This window comes from Phoenix dactylifera, unplaced genomic scaffold (genome assembly GCF_009389715.1).
Source record: "Phoenix dactylifera cultivar Barhee BC4 unplaced genomic scaffold, palm_55x_up_171113_PBpolish2nd_filt_p 000140F, whole genome shotgun sequence".
NCBI classification, from domain to species: domain Eukaryota; kingdom Viridiplantae; phylum Streptophyta; class Magnoliopsida; order Arecales; family Arecaceae; genus Phoenix; species Phoenix dactylifera.
In genome coordinates this window covers 316935-329963 of record NW_024067696.1, presented here as the reverse complement: position 1 = coordinate 329963, position 13029 = coordinate 316935, and the positions used below count along the sequence as shown (strand labels likewise).

The window sequence follows — 13029 nt, the reverse complement described above, 5'->3', positions numbered from 1 at the left end:
AGCTCAATGCATGTAGGTTAAGTTAGATTCAGCTTCCTTCTTTTAAAGCAGAGTTAGATACAAGGATATAAATTTTCAATTACAACCAGCAAACACCAAAACACTACTGGTTGAAGAAAAAGGTCCCATGCGAACTGTGTGACATGCTCCAATTCTCATGCTCCTTTATTTGGAGGTTTTAGGTGTAACGTCGAGCGTATTCTTTTCTTTCTCCCATTCAGATAATAAAAACTTGACCAGTCTCATGCCAAATTCTTGCGTGTTGAATGGTAATTTGAATCAAATAGTGTTCTGTGTTCGAAGAGGATTAGATGATCTGCTGCCTCTTTATGACAAAAGAACAAGACAACAACATCACACCCAGAAAAAAAAAAAAAAAAGATTATTATACTCCGCGATGGGTTCTCCCAAGTCTAACCCAATCTCGGCCTCCTAAGACCAAACAAGAGGCACAAGATGCGAGAGTTATTATTATCCTGTTTATTGGAGAGCATGCCCCTCTACGTTTGTTTAGTCCCACAAGCATGGGGCTTCGAAAAATGTCACATTTTCATGCAATAGAATAAGGGTATTTCCCCTAATTGTACCTAAAAATGTTGGTTACTTGAATCTAGAGCAAGGACTAGGTACTTAAAGGTTGAATGGAGAGAGGGCCTTGTATGTCCTTCCTTGTTTAACACATTTGAGCATAGCAGAGCAGTTATTGTACATTGCAGCCCTATCGGATACCCAATCTTAACAGAGTAGGTTTTGCCCGACTTATTTAGAGTCACCCCGAACCCAACCTAGGACATTTACTTAAATATTATTTTTTTTAATTATTTACTTTTCTAAGATATTTTGATTTTCTAAAGAATAATATTTCTATTTGTTGCCTATATTATTGTTAAATATTTGGTTTGTTATATTTTATATCTGAAATCTTAATTTGTTTAATGTTATGTGAGTAACCAAGGTTTAATATTAGATTTTTTTTATTTGTTTAATTTGTATGCTAGAAAAAGATTATTTTTTGCAGTTCCATCCATCCCGCCTAACTCTAAGCAGGTGTATGACATAAGTTCGAGAATTTATGTATATATCCATACGTGGGCTCGAGGTGTCCCAACCTAATCTAAGGTGGGTACAAGTTGGGGACAGATACGTAGATCCTCATCATGGGGTTGGCGCAGGTAATGGTATACCTACCTTGTATCAGCTTATTGCCATCCATACATTTGAAAGCCAAATAAGCTCTTTGGCATAATAAGCTTTCTATAGGCATCCCTCTTTTGTCTATACATCCTCAAGGAGTATGACTCATTGGATATTGTTTCTTTTATAGGTTATCCAATTGAATGAAAGGGTGGACATATAAACTTCATGTACCAAGGGACACCAATCTGAGCATCTAGATGTGATACATCTGTTATAATAGAAAGCTCGTTGTAGAAAGTTCTGAATGGCATAGCATTGATGTCTGCTAAGTCTATTAAAGCCTCCTTTAGCTTAGGATATTTCACCCCCTCCACCAATCCATTGAACATGATATCGAAACTATCTTCGTCACCTTTTATATCTCATCTAATTAACTTGTGAATCTTATTGCAATTCAAATTTGTTACATGACTTTGTTTTTTTTTTCGGTAAGTTGACATTACTTAGTTGAAACCTAGGTTTCTCTTTTATGTTCCTATTTCCTTTAGCGATCCTTTCATGGAAACAAGGATTTACCCCCATTTTCTAATGAAACTTCAAAGTTGCCACGGATTTATAATTGACAATCAATGGTGGATTGATAAAATTTGGATTTAGTACGATCCATTCAACAATTTTGTGTTTGTAAGTGAAGGTTAATTTCCAACCTCGTCCTTGATGCACCTCCTTGCAAAAATTACTCCATTGCAACTACCATGGTTATCATCACATTAATGAGCATGATAGAAAAATATTGTCAATCTCCAGCCATGAATTCACTTAGGAGCAATCCTTTTCTTTCCATCATCACTCAATAACATACCTATAGGCAACATTGACCAGTTTGGTGATGACCAAATTGGTGGAAGATTTTAACTTGCATCTTTTACATTCAATTTGTTAAGTTATTTCTTTCATTCTTCTCATGCTTGAATAGTACATACTCAGGGAAAGATACATTTCTGATAAAAGTTAGGGAACCCAGAATTTTAATTCCAAAGTACATGCTTAACTATAACTATCAGTTACAAGCACAGATAGAAAAGATCAACCACAAATTAAAAGCAAAAATGACATTATAAAAGTCTACTGTGACAGGGATAGAAGCAGAAGTAATGCAGCCAAGCACCTATACTTGATGGTATGGTAACCCAGAAGACTAGGAGACATCATGTGGGTCCCACCTAAACTCATTTTAGTTTTGATGCTAGTGCTGTCTTATTTGGTGGTCTGATTCGTGGGTGATCACAAGAAACTGAAAGTCCTTTTTTTTTTTTATTCAGAAAGATTGGGTGGCCACATGAAACTAAAACTCTGTGCTCTGACCAAAAGTTGCAGTCTTTCTCGCACATCCCCACAACCCCACCTCTCAATCTTACTTCCAAGTGCCAATCTCTCTCACACTCCCCCCCCCCCCCCCCCCCCCCCCCCCCGCCCCCCAAACTGCAACACAAATGAAAGCATCCTAATTAGTAAATGAAAGCAAGACTTTCTAGCCACCACCTTCTTTTTGAAAGAGAAGGACAGAGAAAAAGGGACTTCAAAACCCTAAAATCCCAAAGCCACATCCAGAAATCCTTCCTTAAAGTAGACGGCCCACACCTCAGCTTAGTGTAGAGCGAGATGAAAGGCAACCTAAAGTCCTAAACTCCTAAACTTCCTCCCCCACCTATGTCCTCTTTATCCAGAATCTAAACTCAATAAAGGTGAAATATAAGATTTCTCAGAAAAATAAAAAAGAAAAAGAGAGGAGAAGAACACCAATACCTTCTCCATGCCTAAACCCCTCTTCCAGGGTCTTGTCTATTTCACTCTCTGCTACTACATCCAGGTAATGGACTGATAGATGCCAATAAACCTGCTTCACACTTCTCTGTATTCTATTTTTAGCTCCGATCTCTACCCCCAGCAATCTGTAAAGAGTGGTCAAAACCATTCCATCTCCTGCTCAAATAGGAGACTAACTTCCCCATCTTCCACTCCTTTTGAACGAATCTCTCTGTTTCTCTGCGTAAAACCCTTGTAAAACCCTAAAGTCATCAGGTTTTCAAAGAAAGGTGACTCCTTTCTGCTCCCACTCAATTCCTCTTTGAATCCCATTTCTAAAACCTCTTTCTCAGAACAAAACCCTAGAGATTTGGTCACGTCAGAGAAAGGGGAAAAGGGGAAAAGGGGGAATTTTTGTTCTGGATTTTCCTTCCTAAGTCCTATTTTCATATGAAAATTCTTCTCTGTCAATGAGTTGGATCGATCTCGATGCTGTCGGGGTGCTCGGTTTCGAGTCTGGCGGCGAAATTCGCCTTCTTCCCGCCCGACCCGCCTACATACACTGTCGAGAAGGACGACGGTGGGCGGCTGGTGGCCTCTGGAATCCCCCGGGATCATTCAATGGATGTTCTGATGTTGGACACCAAGCGTGGGAACAAGGTTGTTGCCTTCTATTTGAGGAACCCCTATGCCCGGCTCACAGTGCTTTACTCGCATGGCAACGCCGCTGATCTGGGGCAGCTCTATGATCTCTTTGTGCAGCTCAAGGTTAATCTCAGGGTTAATCTGATGGGGTAAGTGGATTCTTCATTCATGTTTGTTTGTTTCCCATCGATCAGTTTCAGCATTTCCTCTGAATTTTCTGCATATGTAGGTGCCCCACTTCATGCAGGTTATTGGAAGTTTTAAATGTATTTGTTTTTCAATAATTTTTTGTCGTAGTTTGATTTGGATTTTTTGTTGATTAAATCTGTGTTTGAGTTGAACTTTAGTTTTGTGATGTTCTTTTATGTGAAGCGAAATCACAGTGAGGATGAAAATCATGGCCCTGAAAACTTGCATTGGAGATGAATTTTATCTGATCTATATGAAATTGGGAAACATATGTTAGCACATAATAACATCGGAGAACTAGATGCAGTTAAATATTGGAGTGAAAAAGATAAGGGAACCATGATCAACAGGGTTTCCTTGTGGTTTTCTATGATTTCCAGTTTGTTTCGCTTGTATATATTTATCAGTGCCTCCTACTTCCTGAATTGGAGTAAGTTTACTCATTGTTTCTGATTCTTTTTCACTTGTGATCAATTTCACAAATTTCCTGACTTGGTAACTATGCTGTGGTTACCAAAATGTGCATCTGGAGAAAGAAATAAATTTCACATATGAGGGATGCATCCCATGCTTTTTAAAGTGACTATATGATGTTGATCATAATTTGTGTCGACGCCAACATAGTTCTTGTTTTTATCGTGATCAATTTGTACACTTGAACTAGGATTAGACTTGGTTTCTAGTGCCAGACAGTTAAGTTAGAATTAGAATAGGAGTTCAGGTTTTGAGTTCTAGCAAAGCGGTAGAATTAGGCTGCATTTGGCATCATTTTCACTTTTTTTTAAAAATAAAAAATAAAAAATAGGAATACTGTTTCCATTTTTTTAAAGTTTTTTTGACATATTTGGTAGTCGCTGCTGTTTTTTATTCTTCACAACAAAAAAAGAAAACATGTTCAGTAAGCAAAAATGAAAAACTCAATGCAGTTGTATTTTCTCTATTGCTTTCTAAGATATATTCATCTACTGTAACACCTACTATATCTAATTATGAATACAAAGTTTACACGTGATGGTTAATAAGTCTAAATTTGGAACTCAGTGACTACTAAAAATATCTTGAAAACACAACAATGTTGTAATAATATATGTCTATACAAAACTGCAAATATCAATCTAAATGAAACATCAAACAATATCTAGTTTGCCTTATTCTCTCTTTGCCACATACTATTTACTATGTTATCTCGAACTTGATTCATCTGACTTATTTGGCTATGTGCACATTTACTTGAACCCTCTCTTGCATTGTGCTGCCTTATTGAGACTGTACATCATCATCTACTATGATGTCCTCCCTGTCATATTCCTCAAACAAATGATCTCTCATAGAATGCAATTTTGATAAAATTAGGCACCACACAGCATGCAATTATGATGTAACAATGATCGAGCCTTTAATACTCCAAGGCAATGGCTGATAACATTGCACAAGGATGAGTGTCTGTAGTTAAATAGCTTCTTTATTTTAGTAGGTTTCCATCCTGCTCCCTAAGAGTAACTTAGGTGATATCTTCCTCCGTGATATGGTGATGGAAAACCTTGCATGTTGGTGCACCTGAATCAATAAGATAATATTTCCCGATTTCAAGAAAATATAAATCACATTGTTACATAATTTATGTAAATTATTAAAGAAGACTAATATAAGATAATATCATATTACCTATAGGGGCAAAGGAAGTTTGCATTCTAGGTTTGTTAGGCACGCCAAAAAAATTCTAGAATCACTCCTTCCCATCCTATCAGTAGATATGTAAAGCAAACGTTGAATGCACAAGCAATTATGATATTTTGTGTTGCATCTATTCTTTTTTCATGATATAAAACTTGCTCATCCATTGGTACACATGCACCAATGCATGTCCCACCTATAGCTTCAATACAGTTCTGCATAAGATAAAAGCACAAATGTTATTAATGTTAGTGTTTCCGCTGAATTCTGGACCGAGGTCGGAGCGCAGCTCGGATGACCCTAAGGTCGGTAAGAATCGAGCTGAGCCTGCTGACCGAGGTGTGAGGAAGCTGGTCTCCTTCGGAAATGGCCTGTAAGAAGTCTGCTTGCCGGAGAGCTGACAAAGACCCTTCGATGCCTAAGTTAGGATAGAAGCAACAATATAGAAGAAAAATATTTCAGTAGAGCTAAGTTTTCTGTGAACGATGTTGCATACTTGAGGTCCCCTGGACTACCTCTTTATATAGGAGAGTCTATTTTGTTGTTTGGGTTGGTGTGACATGCGCCTATCATCAGGTAACGGCTAGTCATATATTTACGGCGTAGGCATCATTTCGTATGGGCAGCGTACGACACTGACCGCGCGTCGAATGCAGAGTGCCACAACTGCCGATTGCCGAACTGTCAGTCCTTGCCGGCACATGTTGATTGGCTCCTCGACTAGGGCCGAAGTCGCTTACGCCAGTTTATGTTTGAGGTCACAAAGATCAATCCGGTCTAAAGTTGAGGTGTTCAATATTTCTTCCATCACTTGTCCCCCACTTTTGAGGCCGAGCTGCATGTCAGTTCGAGGGACGAAAGTCACATCGTCACCCCGATTAAGGATTGGACTTTTGTCAGAGAAAAATTAATGCATCGATTGGTTTTCTCAAAGCGTCACCATATCCGGGCTATCATGAAGCTCCATTATTACGGAGCTATCCCGAGGCGTCATTAACGCAACGATCCTGATGAATCGTCCACGTCGTATCCCAAGTTGACACGTGGCTGAATATGCTCGGATAGCCGAATTGTTGCTCGGATCAGGGCCATATGTGCCTGTATATAAGGGTAACCCCTCCCTTCAGCTCACAATTGCTTTATTTACTCCTCCCAAGTGCTCAAGTACCCAAGATCCCGGGTGGCGCTTTGGCTAAGCCCCTTGTCCCCGGCTCCGATGTCCTCCACACTTTGGTTTTCAGTGGGTACCTGTTCTTTGGCTGCTTGTCCCCTCTCCTTGTCTTCTCCTTCATCTTTTCATCCTTCTTGTCTTTTTCTCTATCTTACCCACCACCATGAGTGGAGCTGAGGTTAAAGCTGAAGAGGGAAACCAGGGCTCGGATGTTTCGAAGGAAACAAAAAGAAAGGAACTGATGAAGATTCGCCAGGAGTTCGAGACCAATTGGGTCGGGACGAGGCTATAACCCTCATCAGCTAGACAAAGAAGGGGCAGAGAGGGAGTCTCAATTCGGTCTTCAGAGTCGCCTCATACAAGCCGAGCTGAGAAGAAGGACTAGTCATCCGGTCATCGGGACCGACGAGCTCAAAAGTGAACTCGGGGGGTATGAATTGCTGTGCTTGAATGAGGTCTATTTTCTCCTGAGTAAAAACGAATACCTTATAATCCAAACCCGATCGGACCTCGGGCCCAGCCTCTCCTAGAGGTGACGGTTGCCGAGCTCGAGGAGAGTGGCCAGACGACCAAGTCCGCATGCTTCACTCTAAAGAGACATCCTCGGGGTAGCAACTGGTGGTATTTTTCTTCTCAAAAAGACCGCCAGTTGATCCGAGGTACTCCCTCCATCTATGGATAAAAAGGAGATTTTTCTTTATTTTCTCTGAGTAACCATGGCAGTTTGAAACCCTATAGAAGGCACCTCGGAGAAATTTAAATCAGCCCTCGAGGTTGTCTGGTGACGATCAAAGGCCTTGGACCAACTTCTCAAGTCTCGATCCGAGATTCCTGCCCTGCAGGAGTTGTCTGAGGAAATACTGATCAACGTCAGTCTAAACCAAGCCGACCCCTGGGGTAAGCTTCTCCTGAATTTTTTCTATCTTTTCACCTTGGAGTTAGTGACTAACTTTGTTCTCGGTTTCGTAGCTCTCACCACCATGAAGACCGACCTCGCGTTGTTCCGTAAGAAGATGAAGATGAGGAAGAGGTTGGCCGCGACCCCCGAGGGAAAGGACCCCTAGAACAAGATGTCGAGGGGGAATCCTCCTCGACCCCCGATGCTCGAGATTCCGTTGGTGTTGCTTTTCGAGCTGCCGCCGGTGCCATTGTTGCCAAGGCCTCGGTTCCCGAGGTCTCCCCCGAGGTGCGAAAACCTCGAGAAAAGAAAGTAGATCTCGACCCCGAGGTCAAGATCGTGTTGCCGATCAGATCAGCTCCTTCGGAGGGGTCGTCTTGGCCCAACCATCCACCGCCGCAATGCCTCCACGTCAGCTGTCCTCCAAGGGTCGCGCTTGGCTCAGGCTAGTTTGAGCTCGTTCGCCCTTGCCGAGGAGGGCCTTGCAGCCTCGACCCATGTCTACGTCCCAAAGTTGTCGGTCCAAGAGTCCGACACGACGCTGATGACCCTCGTGGTGGCGAAGCAGGTGGTCTGAGCCATCCAGTTGCGGGGTGACAAGGAACTGACGCGCTCCTTCAAGGGGAAGGTAGCTGGTTGAATATTCTATTGTTGGACAGGGCTGGGAAAATTGGAAATGAGTTAAAGAGCTTGGACAACTTCAATTTTATCAGTAGGCTCTTTATTTTTGGGAGTCAAAATGGGAAGCTGATATTGCTGATACTGTATCTTATTTAATTTGGCATTTGGGTTGGTAAGGCTAAGATTTGTGTTCAACAATGAGTTCAGTGTTGTCAAAACCTTTATTTATATTTTGAACAAACTTGAGTTGTTGCTTTGAACAATGAATTCATAAGCAAATTTTGGCAAATTTATATCGAAAATTGAACTGATGCATTCTTCTTGTACATCATAATAATATCTGGAAAAACCCATATGAAATTTAAGAAATAATTGAATATTTATTAATAATTTGGAGGGATGACTAATTTGTCATTTTTTCATGGATTGGTGTGATTTCCATTTTTTGTTTCTATAGACTTTGATATATTTATTTTGAGTGTCTGCTGATTTTTTTAGGGTTTCTTGCGTACATACCCTCCTAAATATTGGAATTTGCGTGAATATCCTTACAAAATTGATATTTGCATGTATACCCTCATCAAATACTTGTTTTGTATGCGTACCCATGCCATTTAACGCCGTTAAGAAGTTAGGAGTTTAAAATTAAAATGACAAAAATACTATTAATAGGTAAACATGCAAAAAGAAACGTTTATAAGGGTATATACGAAAATAGCAATTTTGGAGGGTATTTATGCAATTTCATATATTTAGGAGGGTATATGTGCAAAAAAAATCTTAGATTTTTGCATAAATACCCCTCTAAATATTAAAATTTGCATGAATGCCCTCCAAATTGATATTTACTTGCCCGCCCTCACAAAACACTATTTTTGTATGAATACTTTTGACATAACGATTTAGCTAACATAATTAGCCAAAATTATATTTATTTAAATTAAGATTTAATTAAAATTATGAAAGTATTTTTTTATTTCTAAAGTGGGTAACGGGTTAACAGATCTCACTGGACACTAAAACAAGTTGTTTTTTTTCATATAAATCCTCATAAATATGTGAAATTGCATGAATACCCTCATAAAGTATTATTTGCATATATACCCTTATCAAATATTTCTTTTTGCACATCTACCTATTAAGGGTATTTCAGTCATTTTTAATTTTAAACCGCTAATTTCTTAACAATGTTAGATGGGATGGGCATATATGCAAGAAACAAAATTGGAGGGCATACATGCAAAACAAGTATTTTATAAGGTATACATGCAAATATCAATTTTGGAAGGGTATTTATGCAAATTTCAATATTTAGATGGATAGGTACGCAAAAAACTCTTTTTTTTATTCCGATCCATTATCAATTTCACTACCCTTCAAAGACATGCTGTATTTGTATTGTTTCACTTATTTATATTTTTGAATGTTTTCCCCATATTCTCCCCAATATCCCTTCCACAATCCCCCCCCCCTTCTCTCTCTCTCTCTCACCCCCTTTCCCCCACCCCCCCTTCCACACACACAGACACAACAATTGCTGTTGTTTCTCTTGTTCTAATAAGGCTAATCTTTACATCTGTCTATCTGCAGATATGACTACTCTGGTTATGGAGCCTCAACTGGTAAGGTAGGCTGTTTCTATATCTTTATTCATATCTCTTCTTGTTTGAGAATGTGGGCGCTCGCTGCTTGCAATTTAAGTGCTATTAAATCTGAGGTGTACATTTCTGGAGGAGTTTGTAGAAATCTTTGATGAATACTCTAAATTCTCTTGAAATTATTTTGCTTAAACTTTCAAAATTGCATGAGTGCTGCTTGATATCTATGTCAAACACCAGTGCAGATGTTGGATTCAACTTCTAAACAGTTGGTTGATATTGCAGACATGTCCATATATACAACATGTATCCATATCATGATGTTAAGAAAGAAAGTGCAATGGCCAAAAATTTTGTCAGGTTCAACATGACAAATATGCCTAATTTAAACAAGCCAAGACAAAATAAGCATCTTATTTTTGTTAGGATCAGTTGTTCCTTATCATGATGATATTGTTTGATGACAAATCAAGTTATTTGCTCAACTCCAACATTATTACTTGGTCTATTGCTGTACTACCTGATTTAGCTTAGTCTTTACATTTCTGTAGGACCATGTTAAAGCAAAATGCTTTCATATTATTGATCAAAAGCTCTCAATCAAGCAGTAGCCTACATGACTGGATGTTAATTATTTGTACAAAGGCATTCTTTAAATTGTGGATGATTGTTTTACTTCAAAAAAGATTCACCAACATGTCAAATCAACCTTATCACATGATAAAAAGGACGTGGGTGGATCATGATTGTTTTTGAGAGTTTTCCAAAGGATCCTGTCCCTCTGGATTTTAACAAGACTGGTAGCTACATCTGCAAGTTAATGCCATCTGGTTGATGTAAATGTCACATGGCTCGCAGACTGCATGAGCAAATGTTACCTTTACTTTTGATCTTATATTTAGAAATCTACATGTTGAATGAAGTGACCTACCGTTCTTAATGTTTTGTTTGTGGTGTCTAGCCAAGTGAATACAACACTTATGCAGACATTGAGGCTGTATACCAATGCCTGGAAACTGAATATGGAGTCAGTCAGGAAAACGTGATCTTGTACGGACAGTCTGTTGGTAGTGGTCCCACACTACACTTGGCAGCTCGCTTGCCAAGATTGTGTGGTGTAGTGCTTCACAGTGCTATATTGTCAGGCCTCCGCGTGGTCTGCCATGTGAATTTCAATTTCTGCTTTGACATTTATAAAGTAAGTCTCATACATTGATGATTGTCTTTCTTATTAGCTTGTTTCTTATTAACAATTTAAACTAATATTGGTCTACTTGCTTATGCAGAACATTAACCAAATTAAAAAGGTGAAGTGCCCCGTTCTTGTAATTCATGTGAGTCCTTTAACATTTATGATTTGTTTTTCATTTGGATATCATTTGCTTGTGTTGACGTGTTACCTGTATATTGAAATGAAATTTGAAGCTCACCATATGTTTTTTTCTGTTACATATGAATACCAAGACACATTATTTATTAAAATATTAAAATGTAGAGTTAACTGATGTTTGTCGTTGATAAGGTAAAACAACAGATGACAACAAGCCTTGACTGATTAGCAAGTAAACAAGTATTGGCCACCTTAAAGTCCTTCATGCGTTGGAAAGAATAACTGATGCATTACTGTAATACAAAATGATATCAAAACACCTGTCAAGGAAGAGAAAATTGCGATGGTTAACATGATAGAAAAGCTGATGAAGAAAATCAATGGAAAAGATCACTTTAAGAAAAGTACCTATTCATCCGCCTCCATAACTAGTATGCAGAGCCCTTGTGGCTTCTTCTAAAGCTTCTTTTGTCGTATACAAGTTCTAATCTTCTCAAGAGTTCTCAACACTTTGGTTAGTGTGGCCCTTTCACAGTCACAAGTTGCAGGATCCATTTCTGAAACTGGAGTTATGCAGTCACCAGCTTCCTAAACTGCACTCCTAAAACATTAATCTATCTTTATCTCAGTCTATTACCTCTACCACATTAATCTAGACTAAAGGCTTCTTTTGCAAGTCACAATCGAACAGAACAATCTTTGGGACCCCAGGGAACCATTTATCAGATCCATTTCCGTGATGGGTTTTGTAAGCCACAACTTAATAATAGAACAGTGCCCAACAAGCTTGGTAATTTACAACTAGTAAGTCACTGTTTACCATTAAAATATACCTAGCTCCTGTTCGAGCTTTCTTGATTCTTTATGATGAAAAGCTGAGTTTGGTTACTAGAATGATGGAAGGCAAGAAACATGCTGAGTTTCTTAACTAGCTTGTTTAAACTGTGGTGATGTTATCTGATCAGGGCACCGAGGATGATGTAGTGAACTGGCTCCACGGTTATGGGCTATGGAAACTAGCAAGAGAACCCTATGAACCCTTGTGGATCAAAGGAGGTGGTCACTGCAACCTGGAGCTGTACCCAGACTACATCCGCCATCTATGCAAGTTTATCATGGAAATGGAGAACATCACCACTGCAAGTCGGCTCAAAAAGATCCGGCAGAACCTCCAACTCCCTAGAAAAACTTCTAATGCGAGCACAGCCACCACCACTACTTTCACTACTAACTGCTGCTGCCAAATTGGAATCCGGAAGCCTACTTTCTCAGGCTGTTCACAAACAGGATGTCTGAAGTTGCGTAGTTGGAAGGGCTCAGTGTACTCCTGCAACTGGTGTTGTGGTGGAGATGGGCAGTGATATTGGTGTCTGTATAGAAACTTGCCTAGATGTCTAACCCCTTTCGGTGTATTGCAACGAGGAAGTAATCAAGTTCATTTTGTATAAGAGGATAGGACATATTTGGTTTGTTTTTCTTCTTCTGACTCCGAGTTGCAGGTCTCCATACCTTTGTTGAAATATTATTTGATTGGTATTGGGTAATGCTTGGCAATTCGTCTCCAAATGTTGCTAATTGTGGTATGAATACTGCTTATAAAATTAAATAAGTAATCATTTGGAGCTATTATCAGTCTAATTGGCATAGTTCCCTAGTAGCAAAATGTGCAGAATCATTTTTGTTGCTGATGGACTGTGTTGATTGGTTGAATTGATAGAAAGGGCAAAGGTGCTGGCAGTTTGTTAGGTGCCAATGGCAAATGTATAGTGATATATGGTAATCAATGGAAAACACTTGGGATGAACAATAGATTTCAGAATTATGTTAATCCTGTCTGCTTAATTTATATATCCTTAGTTTGTACTTGTCTTGTTTGACAAATTATCTTATAGTCTTTTAAATGTTCTGACTTCTGAGTGTTCTATTTGACCTTGTGTCATAGATGACTGCAGCCATTAGA

The 13029-nt window shown here is 39.1% G+C and overlaps 1 protein-coding gene across 1 annotated transcript; it reads left to right on the top strand.

The window, feature by feature from the left end:
* Positions 1 to 2611: 2611 nt before the first annotated feature.
* On the top strand, positions 2612 to 12707 carry LOC103697984 (alpha/beta hydrolase domain-containing protein 17B-like). The gene is made up of 5 exons (XM_008779930.4): positions 2612 to 3737; positions 9732 to 9768; positions 10701 to 10937; positions 11026 to 11073; positions 12035 to 12707. Exons 1-5 carry the CDS (start codon positions 3433 to 3435, stop codon positions 12428 to 12430), a joined length of 1023 nt encoding a protein of 340 aa, XP_008778152.1. The 5' UTR covers positions 2612 to 3432; the 3' UTR covers positions 12431 to 12707.
* The last annotated feature ends 322 nt before the right edge of the window (positions 12708 to 13029 follow it).

Excerpts from the sequence above, each read along its gene's own strand:
- LOC103697984 (XM_008779930.4), top strand. The coding sequence starts at position 3,433 with ATGCTGTCGGGGTGCTCGGTTTCGAGTCTGGCGGCGAAATTCGCCTTC. Across the intron at positions 3,738-9,731 it reads CTCAGGGTTAATCTGATGGG|ATATGACTACTCTGGTTATG; the intron begins GTAAGTGGATTC and ends GTCTATCTGCAG. Across the intron at positions 9,769-10,700 it reads ATGGAGCCTCAACTGGTAAG|CCAAGTGAATACAACACTTA; the intron begins GTAGGCTGTTTC and ends TGTGGTGTCTAG.